At 52.5% G+C, this 20,551-nt stretch overlaps 1 protein-coding gene across 1 annotated transcript; it reads left to right on the top strand.

The window, feature by feature from the left end:
- Positions 1–484: 484 nt before the first annotated feature.
- On the top strand, positions 485–9,895 carry LOC143961663 (transmembrane protein 256 homolog). The gene is made up of 4 exons (XM_077470983.1): positions 485–619; positions 6,720–6,757; positions 9,300–9,380; positions 9,608–9,895. The coding sequence occupies exons 1-4, from the start codon at positions 535–537 to the stop codon at positions 9,749–9,751; spliced, it is 348 nt and encodes a 115-aa protein (XP_077327109.1). The 5' UTR covers positions 485–534; the 3' UTR covers positions 9,752–9,895.
- Positions 9,896–20,551: the final 10,656 nt, after the last annotated feature.

The raw sequence follows: 20,551 nt of genomic DNA, 5'->3' as shown, positions 1-20,551 counted from the left end.
CAGGTCACATGGTGTCATTGGTTGCTAGGACACAGGTCACACGGTGTCATTGGTTGCTAGGACACAGGTCACACGGTGTCATTGGTTGCTAGGACACAGGTCACATGGTGTCATTGGTTGCTAGGACACAGGTCACATGGTGTCATTGGTTGCTAGGACACAGGTCACACAGTGTCATTGGTTGCTAGGACACACATTGGTAGGATTGCTAGGATAAAAGCTTCCTCACCATAACAACAAGTTACCCACTAGAAAATGTATTCAGGTGAAGCAGCAGGACCCTAACCCTCCAAACTCTGCGTGATCTTTTATATACCGGGACTCGCTCGTATGTATTGTACATGGAAGGGCAGATGCCCACATCCAAAATGGTGACGTTACTCCCCGGCTCTATTCACCATGACCTGACTTAACCCGTGACGTCATCTCTGAGTACGTGCGGCACGCGGCCGTCATGTGCGGGAGATTACTGGCGAAGATTGCAGCCAGGGCGGGGCTGAGGGGGTGGGCGTGCCCGGGAAGTGGAGGAGCAAGATGGCGGCGTCGGGCAGAGTGTGGGGGAGGGTCGGGGCTGTGTCAGGGGCCCTGGCTGTCAGTCTGGGAGCCTATGGAGCTCATGGTGAGAGAAAAGTCCGGAGCCCGGCTGGGGCCCCATTTTATATATATATATATACAGGAAGTGGGATGGGATAGTATATTGTACTCTGTGTCTGTGAACATTGTACGTCCATTAAAAAAAAAAAAATCGCTGCCTTAAAGTGACAGCACCGTGTATATCATCCACACACCTGACAGGAGCCGAGCTTTCCCCGCTGGGTTCTCCCACATATGTGACGAGATGTATGGGAAGCCTGTGTACTGTGTGTGTATGTGTGTGGGCTACAGGGCACTGAGGCCTATGGGGACCCCAGAAATGTCGCACGGGCTCCGCGAGGCCTATGGGACCCCCTCTATTCTGGGGCAATAGGGGAGCTCCTCTTCTCCCCTCTTCCCCCTCCTCTACCTTCTTCCCCCTCCCTTCTTCTCCCTTCTCGCCCCCCTCCCTTCTTCCCCCTTCTCGCCCCCCTCCCTTCTTCCTTCTCCTTTTTCCTCCTCCACCTTCCTCCTTCTTCCCCCCCCCCCTTTCCCCCTCCCTTCTTCCCCCCTTCCTCCCTCCCTCCCTTCTCCCCCCCTTCTCCCTCCCTCCCTTCTCCCCTCCCTCCCTTCTCCCCTTCTCCCCTCCCTCCCTTCTCCCCTCCCTCCCTTCTCCCCTTCTCTCCCCCCTCCCTTCTCTCCCCCCTCCCTTCTCTCCCCCTCCCTTCTTCACCCCCCTCTTCTCGTCCTCCTTCCCCCTCTTCACTCTTCATTCTCCTCCTTCCTCCCTCCCCTTTTTACCTCCCCCTCCCCCTTTTTACCTCCCCCACCCCCTTTTTACCTCCCCCCTCCCCCTTTTTCTCTCCCCCCCTCTTCTCGTCCTCCTTCCCTCCCTCTTCTTGTCCTCCTTCCCTCCCTCTTCTTGTCCTCCTTCCCTCCCTCTTCTTGTCCTCCCCCCCCCTCTTCTCGTCCTCCTTCCCCCCCTCTTCTCGTCCTCCTTCCCCCCCCTCTTCTCGTCCTCCTTTCCCCCCCCCCTCTTCTCGTCCTCCTTTCCCCCCCTCTTCTCGTCCTCCTTTCCCCGCCCCTCTTCTCGTCCTCCTTCCCCCCCCCTCTTCTCGTCCTCCTTCCCCCCCCCTCTTCTCGTCCTCCTTCCCCCCCCTCTTCTCGTCCTCCTTCCCCCCCCTCTTCTCGTCCTCCTTCCCCCCCCTCTTCTCATCGTCCTTCCCCCCCCCCCTCTTCTCATCGTCCTTCCCCCCCCCCTCTTCTCGTCCTCCTTCCCCCCCCTCTTCTCGTCGTCCTCCCCCCCCTCTTCTCGTCGTCCTCCCCCCCCTCTTCTCGTCGTCCTCCCCCCCTCTTCTCGTCCTCCTTCCCCCCCTCTTCTCGTCCTCCTTCCCCCCCCCCCGTCTTCTCGTCCTCCTCCCCCCCTCTTCTCGTCCTCCTCCCCCCCCCCTCTTCTCGTCCTCCTTCCCCCCCCCTCTTCTCGTCCTCCTTCCCCCCCCCCTCTTCTCGTCCTCCTTCCCCCCCCCTCTTCTCGTCCTCCTTCCCCCCCCCCTCTTCTCGTCCTCCTTCCCCCCCCCCCTCTTCTCGTCCTCCTTCCCCCCCCCTCTTCTCGTCCTCCTTCCCCCCCCCCTCTTCTCGTCCTCCTTCCCCCCCTCTTCTCGTCCTCCTTCCCCCCCCTCTTCTCGTCCTCCTTCCCCCCCCTCTTCTCGTCCTCCTTCCCCCCCCTCTTCTCGTCCTCCTCCCCCTCTTCTCGTCGTCCTCCCCCCCTCTTCTCGTCGTCCTCCCCCCCTCTTCTCGTCCTCCTTCCCCCCCCTCTTCTCGTCCTCCTTCCCCCCCCCTCTTCTCGTCCTCCCCCCCTCTTCTCGTCCTCCTTCCCCCCCCTCTTCTCGTCCTCCTTCCTCCCCCCTCTTCTCGTCCTCCTTCCCCCCCCCCTCTTCTCGTCCTCCTCCCCCCCCCCTCTTCTCGTCCTCCCCCCCTCTTCTCGTCCTCCCCCCTCTTCTCGTCCTCCCCCCCTCTTCTCGTCCTCCCCCCCCCTCTTCTCGTCCTCCTTCCCCCCTTCTCGTCCTCCTTCCCCCCCCTCTTCTCGTCCTCCTTCCCCCCCCCCTCTTCTCGTCCTCCTTCCCCCCCCCCTCTTCTCGTCCTCCTTCCCCCCCCCTCTTCTCGTCCTCCTTCCCCCCCTCTTCTCGTCCTCCTTCCCCCCCCTCTTCTCGTCCTCCTTCCCCCCCCCCTCTTCTCGTCCTCCTTCCCCCCCCTCTTCTCGTCCTCCTTCCCCCCCTCTTCTCGTCCTCCCTGCCTTCCCCCCTCTTCTCGTCCTCCTTCCCCCCCTCTTCTCGTCCTCCTTCCCCCCCTCTTCTCGTCCTCCTTCCCCCCCCCTCTTCTCGTCCTCCTTCCCCCCCCCTCTTCTCGTCCTCCTTCCCCCCCCTCTTCTCGTCCTCCTTCCCCTTTTTAACTCCCTCTCCTCTCCTCCCCTCTTTCCCCCCTCCTCTCCCCTCTTCTTCCCCCTATCCCCTCTTCTTCCCCCCCCCTCTCCCCTCTTCTCCCTCCTTCTTCTCCCCCCCTCTCCTCTCTTCTCCCCCCTCTCTCCCTCTTCTTTCCCCCCCCTCTCCCCTCTTCTCCCCCCCCCTCTCCCCTCTTCTCCCCCCCCCTCTCCCCTCTTCTCCCCCCTCTCCCCTCTCTCCCCCCCCCCCCCTCTCCCCTCTTCTTCCCCCCCCCCCTCTCCCCTCTTCTTCCCCCCCCCCCTCCCCTCTTCTTCCCCCCCCCTCCCCTCTTCTTCCCCCCCCCTCCCCTCTTCTTCCCCCCCCCTCCCCTCTTCTTCCCCCCCCCTCCCCTCTTCTTCCCCCCCCCTCCCCTCTCTTCCCCCCCTCTCCCCTCTTCTTCCCCTCTTCTCCCCCCCCTCTTCTCCCCTCTTCTCTCCCCCCTCTCTCTCCCCTCTTCTCTCCCCCCCTCTCTCCCCTCTTCTCTCCCCCCCCTCTCCCCCTCTTCTTTCCCCCTCTCCCCTCTTCTCCCTCCCTCTTCTCCCCCCCCTCTCCCCTCTTCTCCTCCCCCCCTCTCCCCTCTTCTCCTCCTCCCCTCTTCTCCCCCCCTCTCTCCCTTCCTCTCTCCTCCCCCCTCTCTCCCCCTCTTCTCCCCCCCTCTCTCCCCTCTTCTCCCCCCCTCTTCTCCCCCACTCTCTCCCCTCTTCTCCCCCACTCTCTCCCCTCTTCTCCCCCCCTCTCTCCCCTCTTCTCCCCCCTCTCTCCCCTCTTCTCTCCCCCCCTCTCCCCTCTTCTCCCCCCCCCCCCCCTCCCCTCTTCTTTCCCCCCCCTCTCCCCTCTTCTTTCCCCCCCCTCTCCCCCTCTTCTTTCCCCCCCCCCTCTCCCCTCTTCTTTCCCCCCTCTCCCCTCTTCTTTCCCCCCCTCTCCCCTCTTCTTTCCCCCCCCTCTCCCCTCTTCTTCCCCCCCCCCTCTCCCCTCTTCTCCCACCTCCCCCCTTCCTCTCTCTCCCCCCCTCTCTGCCCTCTTCTCCCCCCCTCTCTGCCCTCTTCTCCCCCCTCTCTGCCCTCTTCTCCCCCCCTCTCTCCCCTCCCCCCTTCTCCCTCCCTCTCCCCTCTCTCCCCCCCCCTCTCCACTCTTCTTCCCTCCCCTCTCTCCCCCCCTCTCCCCCCTCTCTCCCCTCTTCTCCCCCCTCTCTCCCCTCTTCTCCCTCCCCTCTTCTCCCCTCTCCCCTCTTCTTCCCCCCCTCTCCCCTCTTCTTCCCCCCCTCTCCCCTCTTTCCCCCCCTCTCCCCTCTTCTTCCCCCCTCCCCTCTTCTTCCCCCCTCTCCCCTCTTCTTCCCCCCTTCTTCTTCCCCCCTCTCCCCTCTCCCCCCCTCTCTCCCTCTTCTCCCCCTCTCTCCCCCCCTCTCTCCCTCCTCTCCCCCCCCCCTCTCTCCCCTCTTCTCCCCCCCCCTCTCTCCCCTCTTCTCCCCCCCCTCTTCCCTTCTTCTCCCTCCCTCTCCCCCCTCTCTCCCCTCCTCTCTCTCTCCCCTCCTCTCTCTCCCCTCTCTCTCCCCTCCCCTCTTCTCCCCCCCTCTCTCCCTCTTCTCCCCCCTCTCTCCCCTCTTCTCCCCCTCTCTCCCCTCTTCTCCCCCCCCCCCCTCTCTCCCCTCTCTCCCCTCTTCCCCCCCCTCTCTCCCCTCTTCCCCCCCCCTCTCTCCCCTCTTCCCCCCCTCTCTCCCCTCTCCCCCCCTCTTCTCCCCCCTCTCCCCTCTTCTCCAACCCCCCTTTCTCCCCTCTTCTCCTCTCTCTCCCTCCTCCCCCCATCTCTCCCCTCTTCCCCCCCCCCTCTCTCCCCTCCCCTCTTCCCCCCCCTCTCTCCCCCCCTCTCTCTCCCCTGTTCTCCCACCCCTCTTCTCCCACCCCTCTCTCCCCTCTTCTCCCACCCCTCTCTCCCCTCTTCTCCCACCCCTCTCTCCCCTCTTCTCCCCCCTCTCTCCCCTCTTCTCCCTCCTTCTTCCCCCCTCTCCCCTCTTCTCCCCTCTTCCCCCCCCTCTTCCCTCTTCTCCCTCCCTCCCCCCTTCTCCCCCTCCTCTCTCTCTCTCTCTCTCTCTCTCTCTCTCCCCTCCTCTCTCTCTCCCCTCCCTCCTCTCTCTCCCCTCCTCTCTCTCTCTCCCCTCCTCTCTCTCCCCTCCCCTCTTCTCCCCCCCCTCTCTCTCCCCCCTCTTCTCTCCCCCTCTCCCTCCTCTTCTCCCCCCCCTCTCCCTCCTCTTCTCCCCCCCCCCCTCTCCCTCCTCTTCTCCCCCCCCCTCTCCCTCCTCTTCTCCCCCCCCCCTCTCCCTCCTCTTCTCCCCCCCCCTCTCCCTCCTCTTCTCCCCCCCCTCTCCCTCCTCTTCTCCCCCCCTCTCTCCCCTCTTCTCCCTCTCCCCTCTTCTCCCCCCCTCTCTCCCCTCTTCTCCCCTCTCTCCCTCTTCTCCCCCCCTCTCCCCTCTCTCCCCCCCTCTCTCCCCTCCTCTCCCCCCTCTCCCCTCTTCTCCCCCCCCCCTCTCTCTCCCCTCTTCTCCCCCCCCCCCCTCTCTCTCCCCTCTTCTCCCCCCCCTCTCTCTCCCCTCTTCTCCCCCCCCCTCTCTCTCCCCTCTTCCCCCCCCCCTCTCCCCCCCCCCCTCTTCTCCCCCCCCTCTCTCCCCTCTTCTCCCCCCCTCTCTCCCCTCTTCTCCCCCCCCTCTCTCCCTCTTCTCCCCCCCCTCTCTCCCCTCTTCTCCCCCCCTCTCTCCCCTCTTCTCTCCCCCTCTTCTCTCCCCCTCTTCTCTCCCCCTCTTCTCTCCCCCTCTTCTCTCCCCCTCTTCTCTCCCCCTCTTCTCTCCCCTCTTCTCCCCCCCTCTCTCTCCCCTCTTCTCCCTCCTTCCCCCCCTCTTCTCCCCCCCCTCTCCCCTCTTCTCCACCCCCCTCTCTCCTCTTCTCCCCCCCTCTCTCCTCTTCTCCCCCCCTCTCTCTCCCCTCTTCTCCCCCCTCTCTCCCCTCTTCTCTTCTCCCCCCCTCTCTCCCCCCCCCTCTCTCCCCTCTTCTCCCCCCCCCCCCCCTCTCTCCCCTCTTCTCCCCCCCCCCCCCTCTCTCCCCTCTTCTCCCCCCCCCCCTCTCTCCCCTCTTCTCCCCCCTCTCTCTCCCCTCTTCTCCCCCCCTCTCTCTCCCCTCTTCTCCCCCCCCTCTCTCTCCCCCCTCTCTCCCCTCTTCTCCCCCCCCCCCTCTCCCCTCTTCTTACCCCCCCTCTCTCTCCCCTCTTCTCCCCCCCCTCCTCTATGATTCTATGATGGGGAGCAAAATATGACACTACACCGGCCACACAATAGAGGAGAGGAATGGGCCAATGCATAATTGGATTGGCTGAGCTATTTAACTTCTGGCTCCTCCCACTGGCCATGAGAGTGGACCTGATGGGAAACTGCAACACTCTTAAAACCATTCTGGCTCCACCCATCCCTGACCAATGTGCTCTATCAACATCAGGAATGGGTGGAGCCAGAATGGTTTTAAATATATAAGTATCTATGTGATCTTTGTGTCTTCCTGACCTCAGCCACAGCCCCTCCCCCCCTACAGTAAGAGAGATTCACCAATAAACTCCTCTGTAGCTCAGCTGGTCACTTCTTTTATTTTCTTATCACCTGAAGTTTTTATCATTTTGTGTCTCTTGCAGGATTCAGACGCAGCGACCGCGATGAATACCTGAAAGAGGTGAGGCGTCCTCAGGAGGTGTTCTTTTTTTTTTCCAGAATGTATCGGTTATAATACTTTTATTAGAATTATGGCAACACTTCAGGATTAGTTTGAACCACCCCTCCCCTCCTCCGAGTCTTATACTCACCTGTCATACATCCAGAGATATCACCTCCCCTCCATCCCCTCCTCCGAGTCTTATACCCACCTGTCATACATCCAGAGATATCACCTCCCCTCCATCCCCTCCTCAGAGTCTTATACCCACCTGTCATACATCCAGAGATATCACCTCCCCTCCATCCCCTCCTCCGAGTCTTATACCCACCTGTCATACATCCAGAGATATCACCTCCCCTCCATCCCCTCCTCCGAGTCTTATACCCACCTGTCATACATCCAGAGATATCACCTCCCCTCCATCCCCTCCTCCGAGTCTTATACCCACCTGTCATACATCCAGAGATATCACCTCCCCTCCATCCCCTCCTCAGAGTCTTATACCCACCTGTCATACATCCAGAGATATCACCTCCCCTCCATCCCCTCCGAGCCTTATACTCACCTGTCATACATCCAGAGATATCACCTCCCCTCCATCCCCTCCTCCGAGTCTTATACCCACCTGTCATACATCCAGAGATATCACCTCCCCTCCACCCCCTCCTCCGAGTCTTATACCCACCTGTCATACATCCAGAGATATCACCTCCCCTCCACCCCCTCCTCCGAGTCTTATACCCACCTGTCATACATCCAGAGATATCACCTCCCTCCATCCCCTCCTCAGAGTCTTATACCCACCTGTCATACATCCAGAGATATCACATCCCCTCCTCCGAGTCTTATACCCACCTGTCATACATCCAGAGATATCACCTCCCCTCCATCCCCTCCTCCGAGTCTTATACCCACCTGTCATACATCCAGAGATATCACCTCCCCCTCCATCCCCTCCTCCGAGTCTTATACCCACCTGTCATACATCCATAAATATTACCTCCCCTCCATCCCCTCCTCCGAGTCTTATACTCACCTGTCATACATCCAGAGATATCACCTCCTCTCCGTCCCCTCCTCCGAGTCTTATACCCACCTGTCATACATCCAGAGATATCACCTCCCCTCCATCCCCTCCTCCGAGTCTTATACCCACCTGTCATACATCCAGAGATATCACCTCCCCTCCTCCGAGTCTTATACCCACCTGTCATACATCCAGAGAGATATCACCTCCCCTCCATTCCCTCCTCCGAGTCTTATACCCACCTGTCATACATCCAGAGAGATATCACCTCCCCTCCATTCCCTCCTCCGAGTCTTATACTCACCTGTCATACATCCAGAGATATCACCTCCCCTCCATCCCCTCCTCCGAGTCTTATACCAGTCTGTCATACATCCAGAGATATCACCTCCCCTCCATCCCCTCCTCCGAGTCTTATACCAGTCTGTCATACATCCAGAGATATCACCTCCCCTCCATCCCCTCCTCCGAGTCTTATACTCACCTGTCATACATCCAGAGATATCACCTCCCCTCCATCCCCTCCTCCGAGTCTTATACTCACCTGTCATACATCCAGAGATATCACCTCCCCTCCATCCCCTCCTCCGAGTCTTATACTCACCTGTCATACATCCAGAGATATCACCTCCTCTCCGTCCCCTCCTCCGAGTCTTATACCCACCTGTCATACATCCAGAGATATCACCTCCCCTCCATCCCCTCCTCCGAGTCTTATACCACCTGTCATACATCCAGAGATATCACCTCCCCTCCTCCGAGTCTTATACCCACCTGTCATACATCCAGAGATATCACCTCCCCTCCTCCGAGTCTTATACCCACCTGTCATACATCCAGAGAGATATCACCTCCCCTCCATTCCCTCCTCCGAGTCTTATACCCACCTGTCATACATCCAGAGAGATATCACCTCCCCTCCATTCCCTCCTCCGAGTCTTATACTCACCTGTCATACATCCAGAGATATCACCTCCCCTCCATCCCCTCCTCCGAGTCTTATACCAGTCTGTCATACATCCAGAGATATCACCTCCCCTCCATCCCCTCCTCCGAGTCTTATACTCACCTGTCATACATCCAGAGATATCACCTCCCTCCATCCCCTCCTCCGAGTCTTATACTCACCTGTCATACATCCAGAGATATCACCTCCCCTCCATCCCCTCCTCAGAGTCTTATACCCACCTGTCATACATCCAGAGATATCACCTCTCCTCCGAGTCTTATACCCACCTATCATACATCCAGAGAGAGATCAGCTCCCCTCCATCCCCCACAGTGTTTGCTGGGATATGTAGTGCTGCAGGTGTTGGCTACCTCGCTGTGTAACTCCACCACAATTCTGGTCGTAATACCACCCAGTAGGATACCTGTGTGCAATGAATATGTTTAAGTGTTTATTTTTTTTATTTTTTTAGTCAACCACATTACACTGTTTTTTTTTTTTCTGTGCCCTGGGGTTATCTTTATAAGTTGGCTGACAATAGAGAAGAGAATTTCCTAAAAAGTTATACTTCTGTCTCCTTCCAGCTGTTTGCAACTGGGAACCAGTACCACTTCCTGCACAGCCTGGCCTTATTGGCTGTGCCTCACTGCAGGCGCCCTCTGCTGGTAGGTCAGCCATTATGTTGTAATTAAATGATTTTAAAAGGATATTCCACTCAAGAACTGATATTCTATCGTTTGGAACTCTCTACCCCCCCCCATCCCTCTTTATTACACCTTATACCTGTCTGTGATCTCCCCTCCCTCTGTATTAGTGTCTGGTGTATGTACAGTATTATTGTATCCTATACAGTGACAATACATGTTGTGTGTGTTTGACCCTTCCCCTCCAGGCGGGATCTCTGCTGACATCGGGGATTGTTCTGTTCTGTGGGACGTTCTATTACCATGCATTGACCGGGAACCCCTCTCTTACCAAGGCTGCACCTTTGGGAGGCACTCTTCTCATACTGGGCTGGGCTGCCATGGCCCTCTAATCCTCTGTCTGAATGATCCTTCTCCCCCCCCCCCCCCCCCCCCCCGACCTGGTATATTATATATATTATCCTTCTACTAATTCCAAATCACATGTTTATATTCTGTATATGATGTGAAATTTTATAATAAATCTATGTATCTAAGTTGTTTTACTTCATCCATATAGTGCTGACAAATTCCATAGAGCTGTACACAGAACACCAAACCATTGATATCAATCTCTGCAGCAGAGGAGATTATTATTATTATACATTTATATAGCTCTAACATATACCGCAGTGCTGTACAGAGAACACTGAGGAGGAGGTTGCACTCTAATGCCCCCCCGCCCACAGTCGCACACTATTATTATTATTATTATTATATGTATATAAAGTGCCCCCTTAACTTTTCACAGTGCCCTCTAGCTTGCTGCAGTGTCCAGCTCCCCGACCTCTTGCAGTGCCCTCCAGTCTCCCACAGTGCCCTGCAAAGACCCAGCCTCTTGGAAAGACCCATCGGCAACCCTCTAGAGGTCCCACCCCCACACTTGCCTCCAGCTCCCTTAAAAAAAGCCTCGTCCCCTACAAAGCCAACCAGTCTGCTGCAGAGTCCCCTAACCCCCTTCAGGACCACCATCCCCCCCCCCCCCACAGTGACCCCCCAGCTCCATACACAGATTTCCAGTAATTCACTGTGTAGTTTTGCATTCCCGTACCTTTTTATAGGGTGAGTATATAGCTAGTCAAGTTGAAGAAAGATACAAGTTCATCTTGTTCAACCAATAGAAAAAATAAATAGCCTCCGTATACATGATCCTATACCCATGGATGATCCAGAGGAAGGAAACCCCCCTATAAAGTATGATCCAATTTGCTCCAGCAGCAGAAGAAATAAATTCCTTCCTGAACTCCCCTCCCTGTCAGGAACCATGAATCAGACTGAGACAATTAAATCACACTTGTTTATTAATAAAAAATAAAAAGGTAAATAGAAAAAGTGTAGTCAAGCATAGCCAGAGTCCTGTAGCCACATTGGGTAGTCAGCCAGTCCAAAGTTTATAAACCAGATCGGGTAATCAACCAGGCCTGAAGTCAGGGATCCAAGGAGAGCAACTGTAAGCAGGATAAGGAGCCAGGTGGGATGTCAGCAAGCCAGTCTTGAAACGAACAGCAGGAGATGGTTCCTTGTGATGTGACCAATGCAAAGGCAGAGGGGAAGTGAGCTGGAAGGCTTTAAATAGGCAGGTCAGACGAGCATCATCGGGAACAGCTGGTAACTGTGGAGAGAGAAGAGAGCTGGCAATTAGCCGACAGCTGAGCGGCCAGCCCAGAGGAGGAAGGGCTAAGCCAGCCCTGACACTCCCCCAGGAAGAAATCAGATCTTTCCAAACAGTGTAGATGGTTGTTAGGATGCAGACAGCTGAGCCACACAGTATTGTTGGTTGGTAGGACGCTGGTGGCCGGGGCACACAGTATCATTGGTTGCTAGGACGCAGGTCACACAGTGTTATTGGTTTCTAAGACACAGGTGGCCAGGCTACACTGTCATCAGCAGACAGGATGCGAGTGGCTGGGCTACACAGTGGCATTGGTTGCTCCCAGTCACTCACATGCTCAGCGTCTAAATGCTAGCTTGGCCAAATTGCTGGCTTTTCAGCTGGTAGACTCTTCCCCCTTTTGTGAATTTGTGGAATGTGCTGTGGCAGGTTACAAAAAGACATTTATTTTCACGGAAGGCCATTTCGGCTCTTTACCGGTATGTGGAAGGCAATGTTTTTGCCTCGTTGGACAGGGCAGTCAGCAGTAAGGTGCATATTACCGCTGACTCATGGTCCAGCAGGCATGAGCAGGGATGTTACCTTTCCTTCACAGCGCACTGGGTAACTCTGCTGGCAAGGATGCAGGACATGGTTCAGTGTTGTTGGAGTTTGTTCCACCACCATACCTCCAGAATGCTAATGGTGATTCTGCCACAACTCTCTCCTCCACCCCCTCCTGTTCCTCCTCTATGGCCTCTACTGCAGATTTGACCTCTGAACCAGTGGTGCTCCGTAAGCGTTCAAGGTTCTCCGCAAGCAGGCTAAAAGATGCCATGCAGTGCATGAGTTGGTCTGCCTAGGGGACAGGAGCCACACTGGGCAGATATTCTGTCAGCTCTGCAGGAGCAGGCTCAGAGGTGGTTGACACCACACCAGCTTCAGCCAGGAATGGTTGTATGCGACAATGGCACCAACCTTCTCTCTGCCCTCCGACAGGGACACTTGACCCATGTTCCATGTTTGGCACACGTCCTGAATTTGCTGGTGCAGTGTTTCTTGAGCAGGTACCCAGGCTTACAGGATCTCCTGAGCTAGGCCAGAAAAGTCTGTGGTCATTTCTGCCAGTTATACAATGCCAGTGCTCGGCTGGCTGACATTCAAAGGGAATGCAACCTGCCCACCAACCGCCTCATTTGTGACATGCCCACCAGGTGGAACTCAACGTTGGTAATGCTGCAGCGGCTGCACACACAGCAGAGGGTCATCAATGAGTACCTGTGTGAGTATAGCACCAGGACAGGGTCAGGGGAGCTTGGCTTCTTTTCACCACGCCGGTGGCTACTGATCAAGGATGCATGCACTGTCCTGTCACCATTTAAGGAGGCCGCAAGGATGGTGAGCAGTAACAATGCATGCATCAGTGACACTGTCCCTGTAGTCTTCCTGCTGGAGCACATGTTTCGTGAAATCATGGACAGGGCACTTGAGGCAGAACAGCAGGAGGAAAAGGAGGACGTCCTTTCCTCTCAAGGTCCCCTTTATCCAGACAGTGTTCCTGCTGACCTGCCAAACACACAGGAAGAAGAGGAGGAGGAGGATTGTGTCAGCATGGACGTTGAGGATAACATGCAGCAGCAGTCTTCAAGGGAGGGTTTTCAGTCCCCAGAAACCCAAGGAGTTGTACGTGGCTGGGAGGAGGTAGTTATGGATCATGTGATCCTTAGCGACCCAGAGGACTCAGAATCAAATGCCTCCGCAAACTTACACTGCATGGCATTCCTGATTCTGCAAAGCCTGCAAAAGGACCCTAGGATTCGTAGTATCAAGAAGAGGGATCATTACTGGTTGGCAACCCTCCTTGATACACATTACAAGGGTAAGGTTGCAGAACTCCTGCCTTTGCAGAAGGAGCGGAGGATGAAACCTCTTCAGGAGGCCTTGAAGAAAGGTTTGCGCAACGCATTTCCAGACCCTGGGAAGTTACAATTTCCTCGTGCTGGACAACGTGTTGCTAAGGCTTCATTCAGTCAGAGGAAGAGCGGTGGAGAAGGTGGCCGGCTGACGATGCCTTTAAACAATTTTTCAGTTCTCAGCGACAGGGTCTAATCGGTTCAAGCAACCATCGCCAGCATCTGCATTACATGGTGCAGGAATATCTAGGGGCAAGAGTAAGCTTGGAGACCTTTCCAACAGACCATCCGCTGGGTTACTGGGTCTTGAGGATGGACCACTGGCCAGAACTTGCTCAATATGCAATTGAGCTACTGGCCTGTCCTGCACCCAGCATGCTTTCTGAACGCACATTCAGTCCTGCTCGAGGGTTTGCAACAGATCAAAGAGTGCGCCTGTCCACAGACTCCATTGATAGGCTCACATTCATAAAAATGAATCAGTCTTGGATCAGCAGCTATCAAGCACCTGATGCTGATGTAACCGATATAATTTGCTATGGATGTGGGATCCCTTGAAGACTGCCTATGCTAACTATCATATTCCTCCTCAATCTTGATGATGCTAGCTTCCAACAATATTTTTGGTTTAGGGCACCACCACCCCCACCACCCAAGGCCCAATTTTTCTGCCCCTATTTAACAGAGGCTTGTAATTAAAAATTTTGATCTTTGAATACGGGAGTGAGCGCCCCATTGAGAGAGTGGAGAATAAACCCCGCTTGGTTGGAACTAATTGATGGATCTAACCTCTTGGGGGATGAAATAGGGGTATTCCTTCAGGCTAATAGAGGGACAGCGGCCCCTGGTATGGTTTGGGATTCCCTTAAAGCCTTTATTAGGGGACTACTTATTCAGAAAATTGCAATACTAAAACGGGAGTCTCGAACTCAGGAAGAGAAAATTCGTAATAACGTTATTCAGGCTGAGAGAGAGTTTGTAGAAGACCCATCGCCGGGGAAACAACAAACCTGGGAGGATAATCAACAGATATACAAAATGGCACTCTTAAAAAAAGTGGAGAATCAACGTATTTTCCAACACCAATACTATTTTGGCGAAGGGGAGAAGGTAGGTCGAGTCCTCTCCTTATTGACTCGTGTCAACAGCCCCCCTACAGTAATATCGGCAATTAAAACGCAGAAGGGTGGCACTGTATTTAGGCCCTCCGAGGTTATGACGGAACTGGGGGAGTATTATAGAACATTATATAAATCATCGGTACAGAGTTGTGAAGATCTGGCCACTAACTTTTTGCATCAAATAGATATCCCCGTGCTTTCAGACCAGGATAAGTTGAACTTAGATCTACCACTTACTCTGGAAGAATTAAAATTGGCAATGAATAGTATGTCCAACTATAAAGCTCCTGGACCCGATGGGTTACCAGTGGAAATCTATAAGCGATACAGCGAACAGCTGATACCAGCGTTACTGGAAACCTTAAACTACGCATTGGAGGCGGGGGAACTCCCCGCTTCAATGCGGGAGGCCAATATTATTTTAATTCTTAAAGAGGGGAAGGACCAACAAGAGGTCTCGTCGTACCGGCCGATATCTCTGCTATGTTCAAACATAAAAATATTAGCCAAGGCCTTAGCAACCCGTCTAAATAGTTGCATCCATAAATTAATTCACCCAGATCAATCCGGGTTTATCCCGGGCAGAACAACTAATTCCAATATTAGGAGAGTATTTTTAAACCTACAAATACCTAGAGACGGTGGCAATCCAGGTGCTATACTAGCTTTGGACGCTACTAAGGCTTTCGATAGCCTGGACTGGGATTATCTCTGGGGTGTATTGGAATGTTTTGGCTTTGGCACCCAATTTACCAACTGGGTAAAATTATTATATAGGGGACCCAGGGCTAAGATTAAAATGGGGACCCTATTCTCCGACATGTTTTGCCTAGAAAGGGGAACGAGGCAGGGATGCCCGCTGTCTCCCCTCCTGTTCGTGCTGGCGATGGAACCCCTGGCTGTGATGGCAAGATCACGCCCTGACATCCGGGGATTCCGGCGCGGACTGGAGGAGGAGAAACTGGCTTTGTTTGCGGACAATGTTCTATTTTTTGTGGATGAGGTGCGGTCAACTTTGAGTAACGTGGTACGGCTAATGGAGGAATTTGGGCAGCAGTCAGGATTGGTCATTAATTGGAGTAAATCAGCCCTTATGCCACTAATAGAGTCTGAAGAGTTAATATTGCCTAGAGTTGAGGGTTTAGAAGTGGTACCTAAGCTGAAATACTTGGGGGTTTGGATTTCCAGAGATGTAGATCGATATGTAGAGGAGAATTTGGTACCACTGCTGGCAAAGTTGAAGCAGAAGGTCAATAGCTGGTGTCGCCTCCCCTTGTCTGTGGCGGGACGCTGTAACCTTGTAAAAATGATCTGGCTGCCCCAGATTTTGTACATCCTCCATAATTCACCAGTCTGGATTAACCAGAAATGGTTTGACAGACTTGAGGGATTAATTAGAGAACTAATATGGAAAAAGAGACAGCCTCGGATTCGGCTGCGGACGCTGCAACTCCCCGTGGAGAAGGGAGGAGTGGCGATCCCACACTTAAAAACATACTTCCTATCAGCCCAGCTCCAGCATTTAGCTGGGGCTGGACTGGAGGAGGGTAGCTATCCGAATCATAAACTGATGATTAATAATGCATACCATAGAATTTTAGTTGAAGTCCTGGAGGCTAATTCATTTGCCCATAAGTGTCCCACTAACGCTCTAGCAAGGAAATTATGGCAGCTAGCTAAACGACTCTTGGACCATGGGGGGGTAACAGAGTATACCCCCCTATGGAACAATAGAGAACTAGCGGAACTAAATAGTATAGATCGCTCTCTTGAGTGGGAGAAGAGAGGGATTGGAAGATTGGTGCATCTCTATCAGGGGAACACTATAAAATCTTTTGAAGACCTTCGCCAGGAATTTGGTATCTCTAATAAAACATTCTATATATACTTACAAGTGAGACATGGGATACATTCCCAGTATGGCACACTTGTAATTGAGAGGAAGAAGAATCCCCTAATACAGAGACTTCTCGAGCAAGGACAATTAAAGGGCCAGATCTCCTACCTATATACAAGACTTAAGGACAAAGTTCTGAATGGAGAGGCATTGGATAAATGTAGGAAAAGATGGGAGGATGACCTGGGTCCAATTGAGCAGGTACAATGGGACGAGATCTTAGCACAGGGGAATCTGGTGTCCATCTCCCCATCGCAGCGCATGTCCCATAAGCTTTTTCTATATAGAGCATATTACACCCCTAAAAAAATGAGGAGGATAAATAGAAAGCTTAATGGCGAGTGCCCTAGATGTGGAGCACCGGGAGACTTAATCCATATGGTTTGGAAGTGCCCCAAATTATACCGCTACTGGATAGATATTGTACGTAGTATCAATAGGATTTTTAATACCATTTTGGAACCCGAAGCTAGGCTTTGCCTACTAGGGATTATGGATACGAGTAGAATTTCTGCTGCGACAAAAATATCTATATTTAGGTGTTTGTACCAGGCTAGACGCTTGATTGCGCTGAACTGGCAAGCAAAAACTCCTCCAGTACTGAGCGCATGGACAAATGCTATAAACTCCACGATCTGGTGTGAACGGGCAATGTACATTAGACAAAATAATCTTAAAAAATTCAAGTCGCTTTGGATTCCATGGCTGCGTGATATCGGCTACCCTCTAGATGAGATACCGTAGGATGAGACCTAGGCTGTATTGTACCTAGGCCGGGCCTGGTGGGGCTCGGGAGATTATCGGAAGATTCTTACTATTGTATCTGAGCCTCCTTGCCGTTTCGCCACTGGTTTGGCTTGTTGAGTAGACTTGATTGGACCTCACAGCAGGCGTTCGAAGCACAGGGTTGGGGGGGGGGGGTAGGGGTTAGTTCTGTAGCCCACTAGGGATAATTAGTGCGTTAGTCATGGTAATGTTTTTTATATTATGTAATGTATCTTTCTTCGTTTTAAAGGATAAGTTGTTATTCCCTGCTGATATGCAAAAAATTTTTTCTACAACTGTAAAAGCATGTTATTTGTATGTATATTCTAAATGCATATATATTCAATAAAGATTAATTAAATTAAAAAAAAGATAAAAAAAAAAAATTTTGATCTAATATTTCACAGCTGCGCCCAACAAGAGTATCTGTGAGGGGTTACAGTATTGTAGGACCACCACCACCACCACCCCCACTCAAGGCCCAATTTTTCTGCCCCGGTTTAACCACTTGCCGACCAGCCACCGCAGTTTTACTGCGGCAAAATGGCATGGCTGGGCAAAACAAATATATCTTACATCGCTTTGCCTTTTGGCCACTAGGGGTGCACACGCTTGCAGCATGTGCTCGGAGCCGATGCGAGTGCCTGGCGGGCGCGATGACTGCCGGGCACCCACGATTGCTCGTTACAGAGCAAGAACCAGGATCTGTGTGTGTAAACACACAGATCCTGGTTCTTTCAGAGGAGCAGAGACAGATGGTGTTTTCATATTAAATATGAACGCTGATCTCTCTCTCCTCCTAGACAGTCCCCCCCCCCCACAGTTAGAACACACACCTAGGGAACACGGTTAACCCCTTGATCGGCCCCTAGTGTTAACCCCTTCCCTGCCAGTGACATTTATACAGTAATCAGTGCATTTTTATAGCACTGATCACTGTATAATTGTCAATGGTCCCAAAAATGTGTCCAATTTGTCTGCTGCAATATTGAAGCTCTGATAAAAATCACAGCTTGCCACCATTACTAGTAAAAAATAATAATAAAAATAATAAAAATGCCATAAATCGATCCCCTATTTTGTAGGCGCTATAACTTTTGCGCAAACCAATCAATATACGCTTATTGTGATATTATTATTATTTTTTTTACCAAGAATATGTAGAAGAATATGTATCGGCCTAAACTGAGGAAAAAATGTGTTTTTTCGATAAAAAATGTGGCATATTTATTATAGCAAAAAAGTAAAAGATTTTTTTTTTCAAAATGGTCGTGCTTCTTTTGTTTATGGCGCAAAAAATAAAAAACGCAGAGGTGATCAAATACCACCAAAAAAAATCTCTATTTGAGGGGGGAAAAAAAGGCGTCAATTTTGTTTGGGTACAGCGTCGCCCGACCGCGCAATTGTCAGTTAAAGCGACGCAATGCCTTATCGCAAAAAATGGCCTGGTCATTGAGCAGCCAAATCGTCCGTGGCTGAAGTGGCTAACAGGGGCATGTAATTAAAATTTTTGATCTAATATTTCACAGCAGGGCCTGTTCCTGCACCCAACAAGAGTAACTGTGAGGGGTTACAATGTCCTGGCTCCACCAAAACCAAAGGCCCAATTTTTATGCCCCTGTTTAACAGGGGCATGTAATTACAATGACCTTTTTTTTTTGTTTAAAATTTTGGTGTGGGGTTCCCCTTAATATCCATACCAGACCTGAAGGACCTGGTATGGATTTTGGGGGGGGGGGGGGGGGATTCACGCCATTTTTTTTTTTTGGTATTTTTATCTATATTGCTGGGATCCGACAATACATTACAGCAGCAAGCAGTTTTAAATTACTTTTTTTTTTCCTTTAGAAATGTCATTTTGCTGTAGTACTGTTATAAACAGGGGAAAGATACACCACTTTTCAGGCATACTATAGACACCCCCCATGCACGATATTTAAAGGAATATTTAATTTTTATTCTTTCACTTTAAGCATTATTAAAATCACTGCTCCCGTAAAAACTGACATTTTTAAAACTTTTTTTTATGCATTGATACATGTCCCCTGGGGCAGGACCCGGGTCCCCAAACACTTTTTATGGCAATAACTTGAATATAAACCTTTAAAATTAGCACTTTTAATTTTTCCCGTTTGCGTCCCATAGACTTTAACGGTGTTTTGCGCAAATTTTTTGCATGTTCTGATGCAAATTGACCTGGGGGTGTTCGACTCATCCCTATTTCCTAGAATGCAGATCACACAGTGTCATCAGTTGCTAGGATACAGGTCACACAGTGTCATCAGTTGCTAGGATACAGGTCACACAGTGTCATCAGTTGCTAGAATGCAGATCACACAGTGTCATCAGTTGCTAGGATACAGGTCACATGGTGTCATCAGTTGCTAAAATGCAGGTCACACAGTGTCATCAGTTGCTAGGATGCAGGTCACACAGTGTCATCGATTACCAGGATGCAGGTCACACAGAGTCATCGGTTGCTAGGATGCAGGCCACACCGTGTTATTATTTGTTAGGACACACATGGCCAGGCTACACAGTATCATCAGTAGACAAGATGTGCCTGGGCCACTCAGTGGCACTGTTGCTAGGATGCACGTCAGTGTCATTGGTTGCTAGGATGCAGCTCACACAGTGTCAATAGTTGCTAGGACTCGGGTCACAGTGTCATTGTTTGCTCGGATGCAGGTCACACAGTGCCATTGGTTGCTAGGACTTAAATCACACAGTACCATTGGTTGCTAAGACATAAGTCACACGGTGCCATCAGTTGCTAGGACATAAGTCACACAGTGCCATTGGTTGCTAGGACATGTCACATAGTGCCATTGGTTGTTATGACATGTCACACAGTGCCATTGGTTGCTAGGACACAGGTCACATAGGGCCATTGGTTGCTAGGACTCAGGTCACATAGGGTCATTGGTTGCTAGGACATAAGTAACACAGGGTCATTGGTTGCTAGGACATAAGTCACACGGTGTCATTGGTTGCTAGGACACAGGTCACACGGTGTCATTGGTTGCTAGGACATAAGTAACACAGGGTCATTGGTTGCTAGGACACAGGTCACACGGTGTCATTGGTTGCTAGGACACAGGTCACACTGTGTCATTGGTTGCTAGGACACATGTCCTGGCAACCAATGACCCTATGTGACCTGTGTCCTAGCAACCAATGACACCGTGTGACCTGTGTCCTAGCAACCAATGACACCGTGTGACCTGTGTTCTAGCAACCAATGACACCGTGTGACCTGTGTCCTAGCAACCAATGACACCGTGTGACTTATGTCCTAGCAACCAATGACCCTATGTGACCTAAGGCACACAGTGTCAGTGGTTGCTAGGACATAGGTCACACGGTGTCATTGGTTGCTAGGACATAACTCACACGGTGTCATTGGTTGCTAGGATGCAGGTCACACAGCGCAATTGCCATTGGTTGCTAGGATACAGGCATCTGCGGCATTATAACAATGACACTGTGGTATGGACTCTCTCGCCTCACTGCCGCCCCCTCGTGTCCTGATCGGGGCTGTGCCCCGTGTATTGGACGTACTATGGGGGGGGGGGGGGCGCTATGAGAACAATGTATATAGACGAGTATGGAGGGAAGACTGGAAAGGTGTGTATGCCGAGTGACCGGACAGCGCCCCTCCTCCACACACCCATTGTTATCTCTCATATACACAGACAGAGCTGTATTGTACGCGGAAGGGCAGGTGCCCACATCCAAGATGGCGGCGGCAACTCCTATACTTGCGGCGTGCTCCTCAGCTAAAAGGACAGAAACAGGATGGCGCTGTAGTGTCACAGTTTGATGCCTATCACAGGATGGTGCGGAAGTGACGTTGTTGCGTACTG

Source organism: Lithobates pipiens, unplaced genomic scaffold (assembly GCF_037356315.1).
Source record: "Lithobates pipiens isolate NorthernLeopardFrog02 unplaced genomic scaffold, aLitPip1_a1.2 Scaffold_8, whole genome shotgun sequence".
Taxonomy (NCBI): Eukaryota; Metazoa; Chordata; class Amphibia; order Anura; family Ranidae; genus Lithobates; species Lithobates pipiens.
Note: the sequence above shows the minus strand (reverse complement) of the source record. Positions and strands in the feature narration are given on the sequence as shown.

What these genes read in the sequence shown, in the direction of transcription:
- LOC143961663 (XM_077470983.1), top strand. Translation starts at nt 535, where the DNA reads ATGGCGGCGTCGGGCAGAGTGTGGGGGAGGGTCGGGGCTGTGTCAGGG. An exon ending in GGGAGCCTATGGAGCTCATG is followed by an intron (nt 620 to 6,719) that starts GTGAGAGAAAAG and finishes TGTCTCTTGCAG; the next exon opens with GATTCAGACGCAGCGACCGC. An exon ending in ACTGCAGGCGCCCTCTGCTG is followed by an intron (nt 9,381 to 9,607) that starts GTAGGTCAGCCA and finishes CTTCCCCTCCAG; the next exon opens with GCGGGATCTCTGCTGACATC.